We start from the raw sequence: 22,963 nt of genomic DNA, 5'->3' as shown, positions 1-22,963 counted from the left end.
GGTAGAGGTTTCTCAGAAGCACTTTGCAACAATGTGTGTACTTATTTTCACAGAAAAGTTCACATAGATAAGTCTTTAAAAGTAGTAGATGCAAGTCAAAAGTTATGGAAACTCAGCTGGAGATTATCAAAGCAGAGGATTTGGAAAAGAGAAATAGGGGTCAGCTGAAGAAAATTATGAAGGATGACTAGGAAGAAAAGCGTTTACCAGGCAGATGAGAGCAAGGGCATTCTGCGTAGTGGGCTCATATTCAAGGCCATGGCATAAAGTAGGAGAGCGTGGAAGGATTCTGAGAGGCTAGAAAGGTAAGTGATGAACCGATTTAAACAATAACCTCTGTTGTATTTCACCATTAAGTTGTAGGCTTTAGGTTGGAAATACATTTTTTTAAAACATGAAAGTCCTTTTCAATTCCTGCTGTTTCAAAAGCTTTTAAAGTAAGGGATAATGTCCAACTCTTTACTTTTTTTGGTGTCTCTCGAGGTAGTCTTGTTGAATTCTGTTAAACTGGAGCTTGTTCTTAATGGATAGAAAGTTCTTTTCTTGTGTTTGTAGATATCATGGTTACATCTACTTAGGAATTATTCGTTACGTAAATGAAATCACTTGTGCCTGTAGTGCTTCTACTTCTGTAATTAAAAGTTGCCGTTTAAATATATTTTTTCCCTTAGACATCTATGAATGTTAAATTGCCACTTAATAGAATGTCAAGAAATAACTTGGAGGCATCTACTTGTAAAATGACAGAGCCATTTAATTTTGAGAAAAATGAAAGCAAGCTTCCACCACATGATTCTTTAAGAAGTCCTGGAGGACATCCTAACCACCCTAATTTCAGGTTGAAAAGCCCAGAGAATGGAAATAAAAAGAACAATTTTTTGCTTTGTGAGCAAACCAAACAGTATTTGGCTGGTCAGGAAGACAATTCAGTATCTTCAAACCCTAATTGCACCAGTGGAGAAGTGGTTGGATCCAAAGGAGATAGGAAGACATTGCCAACAGGTGAGTGAAAAACTGCAGATTTAATACTACATTCTGATGGTTTCTTTACTTTTCACAAGTATACACACCACTGGGCTATTAACACAATAGCCAAATAGCAGCTGTACAGTATTTGCATTTAAATATTAGTTTAGAAAGAAAAAACAGATACAGACTAGCCATCTGTGGCTATATTAATCACAAAAAGGATTCCTGAGAAGGGAATATCTGCAGGTGAATCCCCCCCCCCCCCCCGCACAGAGAGCTGTGCATGCTAGGAACACAGAAAGGAAAATGAGTTTTCTAAAGATGCGCCATCCTTTAAAAGTGCAGTATTATGTAGAGTTTATGCATGTAAAAGCTCACAAAGGTATATCTAAGACATTAACTTGTTTCATTTTACTTAAAAATAAAATTATTCCTTTAGCCCTAATCCTAAAAACCTGCTATTTAAGGAGGCGGGGCCCTGGTGGAATTTAGCCTCTTTGAACCTCTATGAGATGTGACCTTTTAATATTATGGTGATATACTTCTTAGCGTGTGGCCCTTAGGCCTCTGGGGTTCCTAAAAAGATCAAAACTATTTCTATAATAATATTAAACATGATCTGCCATTTTAGCTGCTGACTCTACACTGATGTTGTGAGCAAAGGTGGATAAACTGCTGGAGCTGTACTAGCTCAGCTTTAGGCGGCACGCCATTGAGGTTTTCATCGTCACATACTTTGTAGTTCAGACAAAAACAAAGCCAGAAATGCCAGTTTTACTTAAGAATGTCCTTGACAAAGCAGTAAGAATTATTAACAAATCTTGACCCTGCGTACATATATTTTTCATATTTTATATGGGAATTGTCGCTAACTTCCACTGCATACTGAAGTGTGAAAACCACTTGTGAGATTGTTTGAGTTTTGAGCTGAATGGAAACTTTTTTCCAAATATCATTTTCTCTTGAAAAGAATTATAACAAACTATAGTTACTCAGACCTAGTTATCTGGCAGTCATTTTCTTGAAAATGAGCAGTTGAGTCTGTCACTTCAAGGAAGACCGCTGACAGTATTTTGTTGCCAAAGATAAAATTCAAGCTTTCAAGCAAAAAATGAGAATTTTACAAAACTTGTATCTGTCACTCTGATTTTGACAGCTTCGCACTACTTAAAGGCATTTTTTGGTGAGATGCCTGATGATATTAACACATTTTTTTGATACTGTATAATGAAATGTGTCAACATTTGAAAGTTCAGCATAACTCAGTTTCTCAGTCTTTCCCAGACGACCAGGGCATGATGTTCATAGTCATGCTTGGGTGAAATTCCATTCAGAGTGCAAGATCAGTGGGTTTTCATGTGAGTATGAAGAATTTATTGATACAATTTTAGATTTCACATGGCAACTAACCCTTAAACTACCATTTGAGTTTCAGTGTGATAGTAAAGAAAAATATTCAGTTACTTAAGAAGGCCATTAAATATTTCTTTTTGCAACCATCTATCTGTGTGAGTTCAGACTTTCCTTAGATACTTTAATCAAAGCAACATAATCACAACAGATTAATGCAAAAGCAGATATGCAAATCCAACTATTGGTTGCTTTGGAAAATATAGGTCTTTTTCTCTAAAATCTATATATCAACATATAATACACTTATTTTTAAATTAAATATTTTGAAAGTCTTAGTTGATATTTCTAATACTGTTTTAATTTCTAATAATAGTAAATATTGATAGACATAAACCATGTAAACAAAAGCTCTTCAAGGTCCTCAATAATTTCTAAGTGTAAACGAGTCATCCCGCGTCCAAAAGTCTGAGAGTCGCGCTCTTAGTGAATGGAGAAAAGTTCACAATGAGAGTAGTAGCCAAGGAAATTTCTCGTTCTTTTCCTTTGGGAAAAGTAGGTGTTGCTTATAGTGTAACTTTAAGGCTTTATTTGAATTTATATGGTATAGCTTTATTTGAACATTACCTAATTATGGTATTTTATATTTTCAGGAAGAAAGTTAATATTTGGCTTTTATTAGGCTTTATGTTTTTCCTCCCCAGGAAACTCAGTGTCACCATTAGGTGTTGGAAATAATTCACCACCCAAAGAAGTAAATAACGTAAGTTTTGGGTTTTTTTTCTATTTGGTGTTTTTGTTTGGGGAAAAGATTCTAAACATTTTTTGTAGTGTATTAATAAAGAAGTATTCAATATGCAGGTATTTAAGGTCAAACTTCCTTGTCTTAACCTAGTACCTTTCTTTTCTTTTTGTTTTTAGGCAAGGCAACCCTTGTTCGACCTCACAGATTGCAATGACCTTGTCAGTTTACAATCTCTTATTTTTTTATTTTTTATGAGTACAGTACCTGGTCTTCCTAGGTGGTCTCCCATCCAAGTACTAACCAGGCCCGACCCTGCTCAGCTTCCGAGATCAGACAGGATCGGGCTTGTTCAGGGTGGCATGGCCGTAGACTCCTCTAGTACCTTTCTTAAGAAAAAATTCAACGTTTCTTTATTGGGTAATTGTAGATTGACGTACAGTTGTGATAAGTGGTAGAGATTCTGTGTGACCTTTACCTAGTTTCTGCCCGTGGTCGCATACTGCACAACTGTTGTGTAACATCACGGCTAGGATATTGACATTGACATGACACAGAATATTTCTTTTACTACACAGATCCCTTATGTGCCTTTTTACGGCCATATCCACTTTCCTCCTGCCCCTACCCCTTCCCCTTCCCCTTCATTTACCTCTGACACAACAAATCTAACCCATATTTCCAAAACATTGTCATTTCGAGGATGTTATATAAGTGGAATCATTTTGAGATTGGATTTTTTTCACTCAGTGTAGTTATCTGGAGATTCATCTAGGTTAGGTTGCTGGATGTATCAGTAGTTTGATTCCTTTTATTGTTGAATAGTATTCCATGGCTTGTTTAACCATTGAAGTACATTTGGATATTACAACTAAAATGGCTATTAACATTTGTGTGCAGAGTTTTATGTGAATATAAGTTTTTTTGTTAGTTTTTTGCTCTAGAGTAAATGCCCAGGAGTGCCAGTTCTGGGTCATAGTAGTAGTTGCATATTTAGTTTTTTAAGAAGTTGCCAAAGTTTTTCTGGAGTGGCTACACCATTTTATATTCCCACCAAGAATATATGAGTGATCCAGTTTCTCTGCATCCAGCAACCTCATCAGCGTTTGCTGGCGTTAATATTTTTATTTTCCCCTTTCCTACAGATGTGTGGTGATAGTTCGTTGTGGTTTTAATTTGTGTTTTCCTAATGGCTAATGATAAACATCTTTTCATGGCTTATTTGCCCTCTCTGTATCCTTGGTGAAATATTTCTTCATGTATTTATCCATTTTCTAATTTGGATTATTTTTTTTACTGCTGAGTTTTGAAAGTTCTTTATATATGCCAGAGCCTAGTCCTTTGTGAAATGTGTGATTTGCAGATATTTTCTTCCACTCTGTCACTTGCCTTTTATTCTCTTATAGGATGTTTAGTAGAGCAAAGTTTTTTAATTTTAATGAACTCTTTATCAATTCTACCTTTAATAGATTATACTTTTGGTGTCAAGTCTAAGAACTTGCTATTTTATATCTAGAAAATTTTGAGGTTTCTTTTCCAAAAAGTTTTATAGTTTTACATTGAAGTTTGGTCCATTTTGAGTTAATTTTATCAGACTTAGGTTGAGGTTGAATTTTTTTTTTTTAAATGCTATCTTTCCCACTGAATTGCTTTTGCACTTTTGTCAGAAATTTGTGCGGCTCTATGCGAGGATCTCTATTTTCTACTGATCAATGAATCTATCCCTCCACCAATACCACGCAATATAGGAGCTATGTAAGAAGTTTTGAAGTTGAGTAGAGTGATTTCTCCCTCTTTTTCAAAATTGTTTTAGCTAGTCTAGTTTCTTTGCTTTCTGATAAACATTTTAGTGTAATCTTGTCTATGTCTACAAAAAAAAAAAATCTTCCTGGGATTTTGATAAGAATCGCATTAAACCTACAATTGACATCTTTGCTGTGTAGAATTTTATAATCCACGAACACAATCCATCTCTCCATTTATTTAGATCTTTGATTTCTTTCACTTTGTAGTTTTCAGCTTAGAAATTTTGTGAATGTTTTGTTAGATTTATACTTAAGTACTTTTTTTTATTTTTCAGTGATTGTAAATGCTGTTATATTTTTTATTTTTGTGTGTCCTCATGTTCATTGCTAATATATATTTATAAATATGGTTGATCTTGCATGTTCATCTTGTATCCTGTGACCTTGCTGAAGTTACTTATTCTAGGAGTTTTTTTGTAGATTCCTTGGGAATTTGTACATAGACAATAATATCATCTAAAATTAGGGACTGTTTTATTTCTTTTCAATGTATGTGCTTTTTATTTCCTTGTCTTGCCTTATTGCACTGGCTAGAACTTCTAGCACTTTGTTGAATAAGAGTGGTGACAGTGGATGTATTGCTTTGTTTCCAGACTTCGAGGGAAAGCACTGAGTCTTTCACTATGAAGTAAAATATTAACTGTAAGATTTTGTAGATGATCTTTATGAAGTCAATGAATTTTTCTCTATTCTTGCTTTTCTGATTTTTTAAAGTCATGAATAGATATTAAATTTTTAAAAACGCTTTCTTCATTAATGTTATTTTTCTTTCAGCCTATCGATTTGATGGATTATACTGATTTATTTTTTAAAATACTTTGCATCCCTAGAATAAATCCCACTTGGTCATGGTGTATAATTATTTTTATATTTTGCTAAATTATATTTGATACCATTTTGATAAGGATTTTTACATGTTTTGTGCAAGATCTTGGTCTGTAATTTTTTCTTTTCTACTGTCTTTGTATGGTTTGGATATTAAGGTAATACTAGCTTTCTGGAAAAGAGATTGTATAGGTGTTAATTTTTCTTTAAACATTTGGTGGTCTTCTGTGAAAACCATCTAGGCCTGGAAATGTCCATTTTAGGAGTTTTAAAATGGTTTATATTTATATTTAATATTTATAGGGCTATTTAAGTTACCTTTTTCATATTGTGGTAATGTGTGATTTTTGAGGAATTGGTTCATTTTGTCTACATTATAAAATTTGTGTGTATAGAGTTGTTCAAAATAATCCGTTATATCTGTGCCTTCAGGAGCTATAATAATATATGCCCGGTTTTGTTTCTGTTACTGCTAATTTCTCTCTTCTCTATTTTCTTCATTGTCAGACATGCTAGAGGTATGTCAATTTTACTGGTCTTTTCAAAGAACCAGGTCTTTGTTTCATTGGTTTTTCTCCAAGGTTTTGTTTTTAATTTTATTATGCTTTTATCTTTATTGTTTCCTTTCTTCTGCTTGCTTTGGGCCAGTTTTATTCTTAACTTTTAGGTTCTTGAAATGGGAATTTAGATTATTGATTTGACACTTTTCCTCTTTTCTAATATATAAATATAGTGCTCTAAGTTTCCTTGTTGACAGTGCTTTAACTCGTCTCACAAATTTTGATACGCTGTATTTTCATTTTCTTTTATTTCTGTGTATTTTTTATTTTCCTTGAGATGTCCTCCTTTGACTCATGAGTGTTTTTAGAACTGTATTGTTTAGTTCACATATGTTCGGAATTTTAAACTTTTTCAATAGTTGCACTAGGTATTAAATTATATTTATAACACATCGTAGTCTGCTGGTGTCATGATTTTACCAGTTTGGGTAAAGTGTAAACACCTTACTTTTCTTTACATCCATTTAGTCTTTAATATCTTCTCTGAATAAATTTAGAACCATTTCAGACAGTGTTGTAAGTTTTGCTCGAACTGTAAAACATAATTTGTGAAACTCAAAAGAAAGTCTGTTGTATGAACCTATGTTTTTATTTGTTTTTTCCTCCCCTTTTGTTCCAACACTCTTTCCTTTATCATTTCCTTTCACATTCTTTTAGAATAGGTGACAAATTCTGTCAGTTTTATTTTATTGAAGAATGTCTTGACATTCTCTTCATTTTTGATATTCTCTTCAGTTTCGAAAGATATTTTTCTTGGCTAAGTTTCTTAGTTACTGAACCGTTATTTTCTTTCAGCACTTGAAAGGTGTCGTGCCACTTCCTTCTGGCCTCCATGGTATTTGATGAGAAATCTATTCTCTTTTGAACTGTTTTTTCCTTCTAGGTAAGATGTCATTTCTCTCTCTGCTTTTAGGCTTTTTTCGTTGTCATTAGCTTTAAGAAATTCGACTAAGATGTATCTTCATGTAGATTTCTTTGAGTTTCTTCTCTTTGAGGTTTACTCAGCTTCTTGAATTTTTAAATTTATATTTTCTGCCAAATTTTGGAAGTTTTGGCTGTTATTTGAGCAATTCTTTAGCCCTGCCTTCTCTCTTCTCCCTTTCTGGGACTCTGATGATGTGGATGTTAGATCTTTTGTTTTAGTCGCATAGGTCCCTGAGACTCTGCTCATTTATCCCCACCCCCACTCTATTTTCTCTTGTTCAGATTAGGCAGTTTCTATTATTTAATATTCAAGTTCACGGATTCTTTCCTCTATCCCCTCCATCTGATGTTGAGGCCACCCATTGCATTTTTAATTTTTGTTATTGTACTTTTCAGTTCTAAAACTTTCATTTTCTTCCTTATATTTCCTGTTTCTTTTCTGAGGCTATTTTCATTTGTTTCACAATTGCTCGTTGAAGTATTGATGGCTGCTTTAAAATCTCTGTCCGAGAAACTCAACATCTCTGTCATCTTGATGATGACATCTTTTGATTTTTTTTTTCATTGAGTTGTGATTTTCCTAGCTTCTAGTATGACAAGTTTTTTCCTACTGAAACTGGGACATTTCCAGTATTACATTATGAAACACGATCATTGAAATTTTCTGTTTTGGCCAACTTCCTCTGACACTGCTCCATCAGGGGAAGGAGGGTGCTACCAATTGGAAATAGTCGTCCAGGTTTCCCACGCAGCCTCTGTTGACACCTGAGGGGGTGCTCTTCTGTGCTGCTGAGTGAGGATGGGAGTTCCAGCTTCCTATTAGGCCTCATATGGTACCTCCTTGGCCGAGTGGTGAGTGCCTTGTTACTGCTTCCCATGTACTCCCTTTTTTTTTTTTTTTTAGGTGAAGCAACCCATGGTTGACCTCATAGATTGCAAGGACCTTGTCAGCTTACAATCCCTTATTTTTTATTTTTTACACCTACAGCACCTGGTCTTCCTATGTGACCTCCCATCTAAGTACTAACCAGATCCGACCCTGCTTAGCTTCCGAGATCAGACGGGATCGGGCTTGTTGAGGGTGGCATGGCTGTAGACCGCATGTACTCTTAACCGACATGGGTGGGGTGAGGTAGGGAGAGAGTGGCCAGTCCGAGGGAAGATTGGAGATGGGAGGGTTTGGAGACACTCATTAAAATTGAATGGTGGTGAAAAAGTTCGGCCCTGTATGAGGTTTCCTCTTACACCACCTCAGTCATGCTAGGGTTGGGAGTAGCTCGTTACTGCCAGGTGGAAGCCCAGGTTCCCCATGTGGTCTCCTGCAGGCATGAAGTGATGGCTTTCTATGCTTGTTGGCCTTGTCTGATACCGTCCTGGCGGGAGGGTGGAGGTGAAAGCTGAAGTCTAAGCTCCCCACTCCACATTTGCTGATGGGAGTGAGGCCACAGTTTTTTCTCTGGTATTTGTTTGGCTAAAGTTGATAAAAAGTTTTCTGTTTTGCTGGACTGCCCCTTTCCAGGTTTTGGCTAGCGAGCGCAGGATTTTTGTTGGGGCTTTTACTGTTGGTGCTTTTTGGTGTTTCTGGGTTTCTGGCTTCCCCAGCACCCTGCCTGGGATATATGAGGCAGAAAGAGAACTCAGAGAACTCATCGCCGTGTCCTTCTGTGGGTCCCAAGATTCCTAGCCTGTCTGCTCCCTTCTTTCAGAGTTGGGTTATATGTTTGTTTTACATATAAATCTGGAGTTTTTAGTTGTGCTTAATGGGAGGAATAGGGAAAAGTATATCTGCTTTATTTTCCTAGAAGAGGAAATCCCAAATCCAGTATTTTAAAATACATCATTTTAATATTGCTGTTCTCTTTTCTTAATAGAAGCCTAGCAATAATGTGTCTCCTGCAAAGTCAAAAAAAATACACAAGTTGGTTGAGAATTCCCTGTCCATAAATAATCCAGCGCTCTTCAACTCCTTAGGACCTCCTCTTCGGTCAACTACTTGCCATCTCTGTGGCCTGTTTGGTAAGGATGTCGTGCTCAGATGTCAAAGATTATTCCTCTACACATTTGAAAATATTTTTATTATGGAAAATTTAAAACATATTAAGTATAAACAGAACAGTATATATAAACCATGTACCCATCTCTCAGCTTCAGCAGCTATCAACATACTGTCATTTGTTCGTCCGTACCTCCTCTTACTGCTTCTTTACTTGATTATTTTTATAGGCTTTTTTTTTTTTTTGAGATAAAACTTCCTATGCGTTGAAATGTACAAATTCACACCACTGTCAAGATGTAGAACATGTCCATCTTAGGACGTTTCCTCCTGTCCTCCCCAGTCCCCAAACTCCCTCGAGGCAGCCACTGGTACTGTCGTTTTTCCACCGTGAATCAATTTTGCCAGTTACAGAATTTCATATAAATGGAGTAATACAATGTGGATTCTTTTGTATAAAGCTCTTTCATTTAGAATAATAATTTAGAGATTCATCCATGTTGTGGCACATACTAATTATTTTTTATTTGTCACCAAGTGGTATTCCATTGTATGATTATACCACAATTTGTTTATCTGTTCTTTTGTTGAACATTTTACTGTGTCCAGCTTTGGACTATTATGACTAGAGCTCTCTATATTTTTTACACAAGTCTTTGTGTGGACATATGTTTTCATTTCTCCTAGGTACATACCTAGGAATAGAATTGCTGAGTCAAAAGGGTAGGTATATGTTTAACTTTATAAGAAACAGCCAAACCATTTTCGAAAGTAGTTGTCTCATTTTACTTTCCCAGTGGTAATGAGTTTTGGTTGCTCACATCTTTGTCAACATTAGGAATTTTCAGTCTTTTTAATTTTAGACCTTCTCGTGGGTGTGTAGTGGTATCTCATTGTGGTTTTAATTTGCATTTCCCTCACAATCAATGATCTTGAGCAGTTTTTCATGTGTTCACTGGCTATTTGGATATTTAGCACCTTCATTTTTTGTTTCTTTTTGAGTGGAGGCATTCGAGACCAGCCTCGTTTTGTTGTTATATTTTTGTTCATTTATTTTTAGATAATTTGTTTCTGCCTAAATACTCATAGATTTTTAAAAATACTTTATTTCAAAAACTTCCTGGGTTTTCCTAGGTGTGATTCTGTTTGTTGGTTTTTGTTTTGTATTTTTTTAATGGCACAAGGTAAGCCACATCAAAGTCTGCTTGCACCGGTCTGTGTTCACTGCTACAAATGACCTATTTCCTTTCGTTTTCCTTTTGTAACGTGTTCTGGGCTCTACTTCAGCTATGTTTCCAGTCTCGCCTCCCTCTCGTTTTCATCTTTGCACTCTCTGCATTTTAAGAAGAGCTTTAAAAGTTTAATCTTAACACCTAATCATAAACCGCATAATCTTCTTGATGTGATTAATAGAATGGTGTTTGATATATATGGTCTATAAAAATATTTTGCTTTGAGCAACAGATATTTGGAATAAAACAATGGTGATGTGTTCTGTAGGGTCGCTGAGGTGTTCCCAGTGTAAGCAGACATACTATTGCTCCATAGCATGCCAAAGAGGAGACTGGTCAGCACACAGCATCGTGTGCAAACCTGTGCAGCAAAAGTAAGTGTGATTTTTTTTCATTCATTAGAGAATATAGCATTTTGGGGGTAGTATAAGGATCAAATCAGGTAAGAAAACTTTAGCTATATAGAGGTTGTTACTTTTTACTTATTGTGGTATAACAGTGTACAAATCTGAAAGGATCAAATCAGGTAAGAAAACTTTAGCTATATAGAGGTTGTTACTTTTTACTTATTGTGGTATAACAGTGTACAAATCTGAAATGAATAGCTTTACAAACAGTTTTCACGAATATAATTTTATTAGTACGTTTTAATGAAGAGGAAATTTAAGGAATTTCATTAAAAACTGATCAACTTTCTGCTTTTGTAAATATGCTTGCTTTCTGCAGATAGCCTTGTTGCATGCAAGAGCTCCCTGGCACTTTGCTCGACTTATAAATGTAACTGTTTGTACTCTAGCAGCTCCCCACTCTCTGTGACAATTTGTGTTTACTGGTTACCCATAGCACCTCCTGCCCTTCTCTATGTTACTACTTGAAATCAGCATAGCAACTCCTGCTGTATGTTAACAGTTTATGTTCAAACTGACCAGATTATGCAAAATTTTCCTATAAAGGGAATGTTTTAACTGAGCCCACTGCCCAGATCTTCAAAGCACTAGCTTGTCTGAGACCGCGCGTAATAAATTTGAATTCTCTTTCTCTCTGAGTTGCTGTTTGGTATTTCTTTGGACTGGGTTTTGGAGCTTTTGGGATTTTTCCACAACATTGAGTTAGATCCTTAAGTGAATTTGTTTTTATAATGACTATAGCTTTAGAAGGCCTTACTTTTAAGCATGTATACTTCACTCAATTTTAACAAGGGGAACTCTCACAATGCTTCTTGAATTGTGATTTTGAAATACGTAAATCTTACTTGCATGGTATTTGCTAGTTTACAAAACAATTTCACATATATAACCTCGTTTGATCCTCAAAACTCTGTTTAGGTGATGTAGGGATTATCTCCATTTTACAGATAAGAAAACTGAGGCTTGGAGATTGTGGCTGTCTCCCTGTGCACAGGGTGGACCATTGCATAGACAGCATTGAGTTGTTTTGTTTTGTTACTGCTGTGATTCTTTCTGGAAGAAGCTGTTTTGCTCTTTCTGGATTTTGTTGATTGAGACTTTAACATAATTGTGGCCCCTACTCTTAATTGGCTCTGTACTGTAAGTATTATAATCAGTTGCTTTATTTCAGTTTCCACAAACTTGAAGATAATAAATCACCTTTTGAAACAAGGAACATGGAAGTGAAAACCGAGGTATGGCTTATTTCTCCATTTCACTAGTATTTATTTAAGAATAAGTTTCCTGCTGAATAAATCTGTACACCTTAGTGGTTGATTTGATGGCTGTTGGGGGTCATTGAGAATTGTTTATGCCCAGCCTTTTTCCCAAAAGGACTTGCGATGGTTGTATCTCAGCGTAAAATCAGTTGGATTACTGAGGGAGTCCCTTTGTAGTTCCTGCAGGCACATGTTCTCTAGCTTTGTGTACTGCATTCTAAGGGAGCCCAGTTATCTCAGGAGCTTTTTTTCTATTAATACCTTTCTTCTATTTAGATAACTATATGTGCTAAATCATTGGTAATCTGAAAAATATTGGTTGTATTCAACTCATTTATAGATAATTTTTAGCCTTCTCTGGCTGATACTTTAAAAAAAAATTGGTACATGTCTTAGTGGGGTTCCTGGGGGTTTAGTTCTGTGCACGGTGGGATTAGATATTGTTCTAAGACAGGATGGCTCTTTCCCCAGTCCTTATGGACAAATCCTAAGGTTAGGGGCCAGAAAGGCAGTATCCTCTCAGGGGCCACTGTGCTGAAATGTTAATAAACCCCGAATTCTCAGACCCTGTTGAAAAAGTATTTATATGTAAACTGCCTCCCCCCCTCACCCCAACTCTTTGATAAAGGCAACATTATCTTCACCATCACAGCATGATTCTTGGGTGATCCCAGTGTTGTGTACCCTACCTGTGGACCGTGGGTTTTAGGGACTTTTGAAGGTGTACAATATTTTTTCTGTTATTCAAGCCTAAGAATCAGGCTAATTTGACCTTGATTCCAGCAAATAATGGCCATAGTATCATTGAAACGTGCTTATATGTAACTCACTTATGTGTTTTTTTCAAAACAGAGTGACTGTTCACTTGGAGTTACTAAAGAAATAGCCATTTGTGCTGATAAAACAATGTTTTCTGATTTGCGACCTCTACAACTCAGGAAAACCATGGAAATAAAGGTATTTATTGTTTAATCTCCACAGACAGAGATCCAGAGAACTATAGATTTTAATTTCCTTGTTTCCTATTTTGATGAAAATAGGTAGCTACAAAATATAATCTGATGAATGTTGATAAAGATTGCAAAACCTGTCTACAACATTTATTGTATCCTAGTTATAAAGCTTTAAGAAATTCACATTTGTGTGTGTTCCCAGTGAATTATTACATCTTTTTTATCTTTGAAAGGGTACAGTTACTGAATTCAAACACCCAAGTGACTTTTATGTGCAGTTGTACTCTTCAGAAGTGTTAGAATACATGAACCAACTCTCTGCGAGCTTAAAGGAAATATATGCAAATGCGCAGGAGGAAGATTATGTTCCTGTTAAGGGGGAAGTTTGTGTTGCCAAGTACACTGTTGACCAGGTAATCTCTATTGAAATGAATTATTTAATAAGATGTTTTAATTTACTTTGGTCACATCGACTTGACACCAGAGCTTTAATGATGCATTAGATGGCTTAAAAGCCAGACTGTGGTTGCTCTCCTGTTTCTCTTCCTGAGTCAGTATTCCAGGCTCTGCTTGATTACTTCCTCCCTGTACCAGCCCTCTCCAGCTCTGTTTATAGGTGCCTCAATTGCTACAGTCATCGCTAATCTTAAAGCTTGTATTTATTTATGTAGCTGAGGCATTAGTGTTTCATAGTGCCTACTTGGCTGGAATAGCTTGGTAATAGTTGCATATATTAAAGTGGCCTAATTAGACAGTTTTAGGGATTTCTTAGCAAGATTCTTAGAATATTACGTTAACTTATTGAATGCCTCAGAACCTTAGCCTTTTCTTTGCACGTTCCATAGGTTGGTTGAGAGTTTTTAAACCTAAGATTGTGAAAAGCTGTTTTGAAGCAGAGTGCCATTTTATTTCGCTTTCAGACCTGGAATAGAGTAATTATACAAGATGTTGATGTGCTGCAGAAGAAAGCACAAGTCTTATATATTGATTATGGAAATGAAGAAATAATTCCAGTAAACAGAATTCACCAACTAACTAGAAACATTGACTTGTTTCCTCCTTGTGTAAGTCTCTTTTACTTTCTAAATCTCTAATAGTGTCCCAAAGGAGCTGGGTTGCTTGTTTAGTCTGCCATGGTTATTATTAAAAAATACCTATTGGCGTATCTTTTTTTACATAGATAAATACTCATTGATTTTCTTGGCTTCGTACTGCCTGAGGCAAGAAACTGTTAGCATTTTTAGGTACATCTTATCAATCTGCTCTTTAAAAATAACCATTTATATAGTTGTTACATTATTTGGAAGTGACCTGAATTTATCTGTAATTGAGGGGTAATTATTATCTTTTCATTAACTTTTCAAGCTTCGGGTCCCAAAAGTCAGAGCATTGTGGATAGAGTACCCAGAGAGAAAAATAATTATGCAGAAAATTGTTTATCTGAAAATAAAATTTTTAAAAATTGCTTATTTGGTTAGTACTTGAATATTTCATAAATTTTCCGCACGATGCACATCATCTTTTAAAAATCATCACATGATTAGAAAAAGTCATTTTCAAATACTAATTTCTCTTAGTAATTTGCACAAAATCTTTTAGGCCATAAAGTGCTTTGTGGCCAGTGTTATCCCAGCAGAGGGGAATTGGAGCAATGATTGTATCAAAACTATTAAATCACTGTTAATGGAGCAATACTGCTTTATAAAGATTGTCGACATCTTAAAAGAGGAAGTGGTTACCTTTGCCGTGGATGTTATGCTGCCAAGTTCAGGTAAGATCTGAGTCTTTCTTTCTAAATGGAGTGCTTAAGATCTTAGGCTCTACCTGTTACTCAGAGAAGAAATTGAAACATGAATTGAGGCCAAGTAAGCTCTGCTCTGGGGCCATTCAGACTGTGACTGGAAACGTGGCCTTGGTCCTGCTCCTGGAATTGGCAGTTTGTCAAAGACATGGCACAAATTCGTAGAATTGGGTGGATTAAAGGCTAGATCTAGACTTAGTATGAGGATAGGTATATAATCTTTTTAATATATGGCCATGATAATACCTAATCCTGATTTCTGCTCCTTTATTGAGAAATTCAGGGGTTTTCCTGTTCATTCATTCATTATCCTCATCATTGCTTATTCTTTGAACAACCCTCACAGAACGGTATTTTGTTAGTATTGAGACCATAAGTACATAGTATTCAAATTGTGGAAAGATAAACACTTCAGAATCCTGTTCTTCCATTCTGGCTTTATATCAGTTTGAAAAGTGATTTTTTACACTTTGCTTATAATTGCCTCTCAGTTCCCAAGGTATCACCTTTCTAATTCTAGAGGCCCAGTGTCACTTGGTGACTCGGGAGAAAATGCAGTTAGTCCTATTGTGAAATTAAATATAAAATCTGTATGTTTTGTTTTATTGCTTTGTATGTTTTATGTTATGAGTTCAGCTTTTGTATGTTATTTCAGAGAACTTGATATTCATGTCAGTGCTGGCTAACCCTTATTTCAGCCATACTTTATGCCTGAGAAAAAGTAGTCTTGTCTTTTGAATTCATTTTTTCTTTTCAGTGGTGGTCATTCTAAGCATGCCAGTGAGGTGGTACTAAATTTTTCATGTTAATCAGAATTTCGAAGTGAAATATTTTCATTAAATTTATTGTCAAGTAATGACGGAATTTTGCTGCAATTTTTAAAGCTGCGCATTACTAAACGATATTTTGCACATAGAAACTAAACTGGTAAGAACTATGCCAGTGAATTAATAGCTATAATCTCTAAATCATGTGATAATGACTCATTTGTATTTATGCTTTTCTTTTAATACTTAGTATAATATCTCAGTGTAGATTTATTTTCTTAATCACTTTTAGGTAAACTCTTGGACCATGTGCTTGTAGAAATGGGATATGGCTTAATACCCAAGGGACTAAATTCTAAGAAGCAAAGTGCAGATCACTGTGAGTATACAGATTAATACCGAACAATATAATGACTTCAGTTATTGTGGAATATCTTCTCTACTAGACAGGAAAAGCACAGCTATCACACGGCCCAATTAATGGTGATGCTACATTCTATGAACTTTAGATAAGAGAGATGATGCTTTTTCATTTAGTGTACATTATTTCTAATCTCAATTGTCCCTGCCTATTTTTCTTCCCTGTTTTCCAGATTAATCCTTGACATGATAATTATCAGAGATTACAAGTAGGAAATAGCATAACACTTAGGGCTAAGGGATTTTTTAGCTAACATTTCCTTGGTTTAATTTGTTTTTCTTCCTTACTTTGGTATTCCAGCAATAATAAACAGGGCCATTACACTCTGTTCTAGTTGGATGGTGTTTCCTCTTAAATTTTACTTTTAATCGTGTGTCCTTTTCACTTATTCTAATGAGAGCCCAAAAATTTGCCATTAGCATTTTATTTTCTCATTGCCTACTCTTATGTGTTGTTTCTTGTAGTCTGCTTTCTCCTTTACAAGTTAAAGTCACGTGGGGCTTAACAATGGGGATATGTTCTGAGAAACATGTCGTTAGGCAATTTTGTCATTGTGCAAACATTGTAGAGTGTACTTACACACACCTAGATAGTATAGCCTTCTGCTGTAATTGTGTGTGCTATACTGGCAACTCAGTAGGTTTGTTTACACCAGCATCACCACAAACACATGAGTAATGTGTTGTGCTAGGATGTTGTGTTGCCGTGAAGTCACTAGGTTATAGGGATTTTTCAGCTTCATTATAATCTTATGGGACCACCGTCTTATGTGCGGTCGGTCTATCGTTGACTGAAACTCTGCAGTGCATGACTGTACTTTAGGTGTGGACATACCTCATTGTCTGTGCTCGTTCATCCAGAAGTGATTGCCAGATTAGTGGAGCCATGATTAAATGCATCCTGTTACGTAAACAAACTTGACTCATCTTTAAGTCTACCTTCTCACCTCCTATCTCTTGCTCTAATTGTTTGACAAGTCTTTATTGATTTTTCTTCCTAAGTATCCTTTGTATATGTCTTTTTTCCTTCCTTTCCCTATTATCATTTTTTTTTTTTTTTTTAAGTTCAGGAATCCTATGCTTCATAGACAGTTGCAACAACCTTCTCATTTTATCTTTTTGTCTCCTGTCTATGTTCTTAACGCTACTGCCTATATGAGACCCCTAAAAATACAAATCTTAGTGTGACAACTCTGCTGGAAAGCTTTCGGTAGTTTTTGCCATTTAGAGGAGAAAAACCAAACCCTTCCTGGTCTACAGTAGTCATGATTGAAACTGGAAGTGTTGGTGGCATCTCAAAGAGGATGTGGAGTGAGGAAAAATAGTGAGGGGCCTACTTCATCGAGTGCGAAACTGATGGGAGAGGCGGTAGGAAAATGGGGAAAGTGTTGCCAGAGCAGCAGAAGGGTACATGCTTCTAGGAGGGAGTCATCAGTCACAGCAGATGCTGCGCAGGTTTCCTGTGGAAGGAACGGAAATCCACTGAGCAGTGTTTGCCTCAGTGCGGCTCTGTGGAGCTGTGCAGCGCAGACGCAGAGAGGAGACTGTGAAAACGGTGTGATGGCCGAAGCCCAGGGCACAGTGGGAGCACCTGGGGAGGGCGCCTAACCCGGACTCGGAGCAAAGCCTTTCAAAGTGACCCCACACTGAGCAGGACATAATCGGGTTGCTAAGGAATTAGAAGTGCATTTGGGGTGCAGTCGGATAACAGCATATGTTAAGGCCTAGAGGTGTGAAAGAACATGGTTGGGCCTGAGAAACTGAAAAATGGTGTTAGTGAAACCAAATCAAAATGACTTTTTCTTCTGTTTTCTGATAAGGTGATCCCGAAGATGTTGGAAAAATGACAGCTGAAAACAAAATTGTTGTAGACAGAAGTGACTTAATCCCAAAAGTGTTAACTTTGAATATAGGTGATGAGTTTTGTGGTGTGGTTTCCCACATTCAGACTCCAGAAGACTTCTTTTGTCAAAAACTGCAGAGTGGACGTAAGTCAATTTTCTTGATTTTCACTATCAAGAAAACATACTTCAAGAGACTCAACATGCAAAAATGAAGATAATGTGTAGATTTGTATTTTTTTTGTTTAAGATGTGATCTATATCTACAGATAAGCTCGCTGAACTTCAGGCATCCCTTAGCGAGTACTGTGGTCGAGTGTCTCCACGCTCAGATTTTTATCCAACCATTGGTGACATCTGTTGTGCTCAGTTCTCAGGTAAGGGAAAAGTATTATCGTTTTTTGATTTGTTTTTTTTTTTTTTTTTTACTTATAATTAAGTAAAAACAGATAAAACAATCTCCAGTTTGCACTGGATGGCTGCATTTGGAACTTGAGTATTAAAGTGCACCAATTATGTTTCTACATCTCTCCAGTTAAACTGAAAGTGCCTGTGAGTGTGGATGGTTGGTAAAGGAGGTGTTTATTGTTTTATCAGCCCAGGACTTTTTGGTGACTGGTGCATATAATTCTGTTTGCATCAGAATGTGAATGTGGAACCTCCCGTGTCTTCACTAGTTTTCTTAGGAATAGCAAGAGGGCCGGGAAGCACAGAGCTGTCATGGCACAGCCTCTGTAGCTGCACAGGTCTGGCCTTTGATAACTGGATTCTGTGGTTCTCGGCCGAAGGGAGGTTTAGTGGCCTCACAGAAGAGAAGATACAAGTAGGTCTCTAGTAAAATGATTGGTTGGTTGGTGGAGTCTGGTTGACTCACTGCCAGCTATTCATTCTAAAATTAGCCCTGCGTGATGCCTTAGGAGTTGAAGGCTTCTGTTAAGCAGAACATTCATTGATCAATAAAGCTTAATAGTATATGAAAATAAAATTTACAAATGACCATTTCTAAATTTGGGAGGAAAGAGTTTTGTTTATATTTATGTTGGAAAATCATTTGAGACCGAGTCTCCTTTTTTCAGAGGATGATCAGTGGTACCGTGCCTCTGTTTTGGCTTATGCTTCTGAAGAATCTGTACTGGTCGGATATGTAGATTATGGAAACTTTGAAATCCTTAATTTGAAAAGACTGTGTCCCATAACTCCAAAGTTGTTGGAATTGCCAATGCAAGCTATAAAGTGTGTGCTGGCAGGTATGAAATTTTTATGATCCCTAAATTCTTAAAACATTAAAACTTAAAATAGAAGCATTAGAATTGAAATTAAACTACTGGTAAGATAAAGGAATATGTTTAGGCATAACTTATTTTAGTGCAAAAATAATCCTTGATAGAACATTTAGAAAATACTTTTTTAAATAAAACAAAATTTACTGTACCTGTGGTTACAAAATTGAGTATTTTTTGCTGTTGTTGGAGCCTGCATTATAAATATCATAAAAGCCTATTAATTGCATAAGTATTATAAAACCTCACTCCCCAGGCAACCAGATATCTACTTTCTGTATTTATAGATTTGCTTTTCTGAACATTTCCTATCAATGGAACTATGGTTTTTTACATAGAAGCATAGCTTCTTACAGGCCTTTTCTTAGTGATCTTGTCTTATTTTCAAGTTTAGAAAATCCTTCTGTTCAGATGGAACTTTTTGGTTCCAGTGTTCATGATAGATAACTCAATTTTAACATTGTGGAAGTTAGGAGCTGAATTCCTAAATGCTTGCTGTAAGGAATATTTTAACATTCTTTTAAAATTTTTTGTTAGGAGTAAAGCCATCATTAGGAATTTGGACTCCAGAAGCTGTTTGTCTGATGAAAAAAATTGTACAGAACAAAATTATCACGGTAAAAGTAGCAGACAAGTTGGAAAACAGTTCCTTGGTGGAGCTCGTAGATAAATCCGTGACCCCTAGCATCAGAGTTACTAAAGTCCTCACAGACGCAGGCTTCGCCGTTGGGGAAAAGGGAATCGTGACAGATAAACCGAGTGACACGAAAGAAGCCAGTGGTAAGTAAAATGTCAACCAGAAAAGTTGAGGTTCAGATAGTTTTGTGAATGTGTGGGTTCCTATATTTAAAAAAAAAATTGATGTTGAGTACCTTTCGTCTTTTTAAGTCAAGCATTTATCTAAATACATTTAAGAGTATGTTTGAGAACTGAAAATTTGTTGAAAGTTTTATGGATCACTGGCAGCTGAAGATCAGTCAGAAATGTGAATTTGAAAATTTAATGAGAGTAGTAATGGTTAATTGATAAACTTTCCTATAAAGCCACTAAGAAAATCATTGAAAATTCAGTTTTTCTTCTTCCAAAGCAGATTCCTCAGCAACCCCACCTCTCATCCCCTCTCTGGCCATTTATTTTGCAAAATGTCCACTTATTTTCACAGTTCCCTTGGGTGCAGAAGCAAAACTAAATCCATTGGCATGGACATGGGTTGGACTTGCCATTGACCAAACAGTAGATGTTGTGGTCTGTATGATATATAGTCCTGGAGAATTTTATTGTCATGTGCTTAAAGAAGATGGTAAGTTGACTCTGATTTATACATTTTTTACAAATACATTGGTGTAGATGAGTTTACTGAGTGATAAAAAGTACTCTCTTTCCAAGGGCCAAGTGAGTTTTTCTGCTTCCAAGAAGGATGTGCTTATGCTTAGTTGCCTTTTATTCCATTTTAAGTCCTTATTTCTGTTTCCAACAATCTCTCTTTATATTAAACCAGTTTAGATTTCACAGAATGCTAAATTCAGTTTTTGACAGTTAAATTGTGATGTCATTGAAGTATATAACATTCATATAAATAAGTGCTCAGATAACAGTGCAATGTAACAAATTGTCACAAAGTTAAAACACTTGTATAACCAACATCTAGGTCAAGAAATAAAACAGCATCAGTAATCCAGAAGTTTCCTTCATGTCTCCTCCTGTCACTATCCCTTTCTCTTTCAGAAGTAAATACTGTTCTGTCTCCTAATAGCATAGATTATTTTCTTCTGGTTTTGAACTTTATATAAATAGAATGGTAAAATATGTACTCTTCTGTGCCTTGCTGCTTTTTTCCCACTCATTTGTGAGACTGGACTATCATTTTCACATGTAACTGTAGCTTGATTTTTTTGTTGCCGCATAGTGTTCTGTTGTATGACTATACTGCAATTTACTGTGTTGCTTCTAGTTATGAGCTATAAAATGATGTTGGTATGAACACTCTTGAACAAATTTAGTTCACATGTGCATGCATTTCCATTGACTGTATACCTCAGAATGAAATTTCTCGTTTCCTAGAGAGTATGTATATTTTTAGCTTTGATCAATGAATGCCGGTTTGCAAAATGATATGACAGTTGTCATTTTCAGTGTTCTAGTTGTTCCGCATTCTCACAAACACTGTTTTCTGTCTTTTTCATTTGAGCCATTCTGGTGAGCATTATTGGTTTTAACATTTAGGAATCTTATGTTTTCCATCCGTCAAATGAGAATGTCAGACTAGATAACTAAGCCCCTGTGAGATTTGTTATCCATTCAGAATCATCTGGTAGATAGGCTACTATTTCATATAGGATAAAATTTTAAAAATTTAAAGTTACTTTTTATTTTCATAGGTGATTATATGAGCATATGGTACAAAATTCGAAAATTATAAGAGTATGTAGTAGAAAGTAAGTTTTCCTTCCTCTTCTCAATTTTCTAAATATCTTTTCAAAAGTACATATTCTATACCTAAATGCTTGTTTAAAGGTATATATATTCCTTTTTATGTATGCATTATTATAAATAAATTTTACAGTTTGCATTTTTCTCCCATTCTATCTTGAGTATCAATTCACATATTTTCTCTCTTATTTTTAATACACCTTCTATTTTGGAATAATTTTAGATTTACAGAAAAGTTGCAAAGATAGTACAGAGAATTTCTGTCTGCCTCTCACCCCACTTCCTCTACAGTTAACATCTTACATAATTGTGGTACAGCTAAGAGACCAGCATGGATACATTACTATGAACTAAACGCCGGACTTTATTTGGATTTCACTAGCTGTCCGTTTCCATTTCCACTAAAGTCCTTTTCTATTTCCGCTGAAGTCCTTTTTCTCTTCCAGATCCAATCCAGGCTTGCACATTGATGTTTAGTCGCCTGGTATTTCACCATGTGGATTTATTCTAGTTTAATTAACCTAGCTGTGGATGACTAAAGAATTAGTATTTCCAGGCTTTTATTACTAAAACAATCCTTGTACTCTGATTTTATTCTGAGAGTATATCCATGGAATGAATTTCTAAAATTGTAATTATTAAGTCAGAGGGTATGTATGCTTTTGAGAGGTTGGCTGAGCTAATTCCAACCAACAATGTGTGGGTGCCTTTTCTCACATCATTTCCTATAGTGTGTCTTTAAACTATCTTATTTTGACTTGTCTGAAAGGTGACAATTCTAATTCATTATAATTTAATTTCCATTTCTGTGAATGTCCCTATGCCATATATTTAAAAGACATTTGTTTTCTTTTTACTTCTTTAGTGTTCAGATTCCTTTACTTGGCATTTTAAAGCTCTCCATGGTCTGTCTTTTCAAGCCCATCTCTGGAGTTTTTCTTGAGTGTTTCACCTTCCCACTTCTCTGTTTTGCCACACTGTGTTTTTGACTGCTTAATTCTCTGATTCTGTACTTTACCTTAGAGACATTTCTTCCTTCTGGAATATCTTCTCCTTTTTCTATCAAATGTATTGTACTCCAAATTCCTCTGTGAAACCTTTAGCACACAATGGTCACCTTTGAATTTCCTTAGTGGACGTTATCTGTGCCGTGCATTCAGTAATTGCTGCATGTGTTTCTTCAGGACAGCTTGCGTGTAGCTTTCCTTTCACTACCGACTTGTACACTGGTCCTTGCCCAGATGCAGAGCTCATGCTCTCAGATATGGATAACAAAGCCATAGTCACGTCGCTGTTCTCAGTAAATCGTTGCTATGGGGTTTATTGAGAGTATTAACTAAATAATGAGTTACTTGCCCAATTTTCAATAAGAAGGGGAAAGCATTTGGTGTACTTAATGATTATT

General features: G+C 35.9%; 1 protein-coding gene and 2 pseudogenes across 1 annotated transcript in view; 1 reads left to right on the top strand and 2 right to left on the bottom strand.

The window, feature by feature from the left end:
- Window positions 1-22,963, top strand: part of TDRD1 (tudor domain containing 1) — a 47,459-nt gene that overhangs the window by 10,521 nt on the left and 13,975 nt on the right. Inside the window, exons 2-16 of the mRNA XM_011359262.2 lie at window positions 672-1,002; window positions 3,024-3,082; window positions 9,047-9,191; window positions 10,669-10,774; window positions 11,979-12,042; window positions 12,919-13,023; window positions 13,253-13,432; window positions 13,940-14,083; window positions 14,619-14,790; window positions 15,880-15,966; window positions 17,828-17,995; window positions 18,118-18,225; window positions 18,925-19,095; window positions 19,666-19,908; window positions 20,291-20,428. Coding sequence (XP_011357564.2) covers window positions 678-1,002; window positions 3,024-3,082; window positions 9,047-9,191; window positions 10,669-10,774; window positions 11,979-12,042; window positions 12,919-13,023; window positions 13,253-13,432; window positions 13,940-14,083; window positions 14,619-14,790; window positions 15,880-15,966; window positions 17,828-17,995; window positions 18,118-18,225; window positions 18,925-19,095; window positions 19,666-19,908; window positions 20,291-20,428 — 2,215 coding nt within the window. The 5' untranslated portion in view covers window positions 672-677. The remainder of the gene's footprint in view (window positions 1-671; window positions 1,003-3,023; window positions 3,083-9,046; window positions 9,192-10,668; window positions 10,775-11,978; window positions 12,043-12,918; window positions 13,024-13,252; window positions 13,433-13,939; window positions 14,084-14,618; window positions 14,791-15,879; window positions 15,967-17,827; window positions 17,996-18,117; window positions 18,226-18,924; window positions 19,096-19,665; window positions 19,909-20,290; window positions 20,429-22,963) is intronic.
- On the bottom strand, window positions 3,317-3,435 carry LOC111739077 (annotated as a pseudogene).
- On the bottom strand, window positions 8,155-8,273 carry LOC111739088 (annotated as a pseudogene).

This window comes from Pteropus vampyrus, unplaced genomic scaffold (assembly GCF_000151845.1).
Source record: "Pteropus vampyrus isolate Shadow unplaced genomic scaffold, Pvam_2.0 Scaffold46, whole genome shotgun sequence".
Taxonomy (NCBI): domain Eukaryota; kingdom Metazoa; phylum Chordata; class Mammalia; order Chiroptera; family Pteropodidae; genus Pteropus; species Pteropus vampyrus.
Note: the sequence above shows the minus strand (reverse complement) of the source record. Positions and strands in the feature narration are given on the sequence as shown.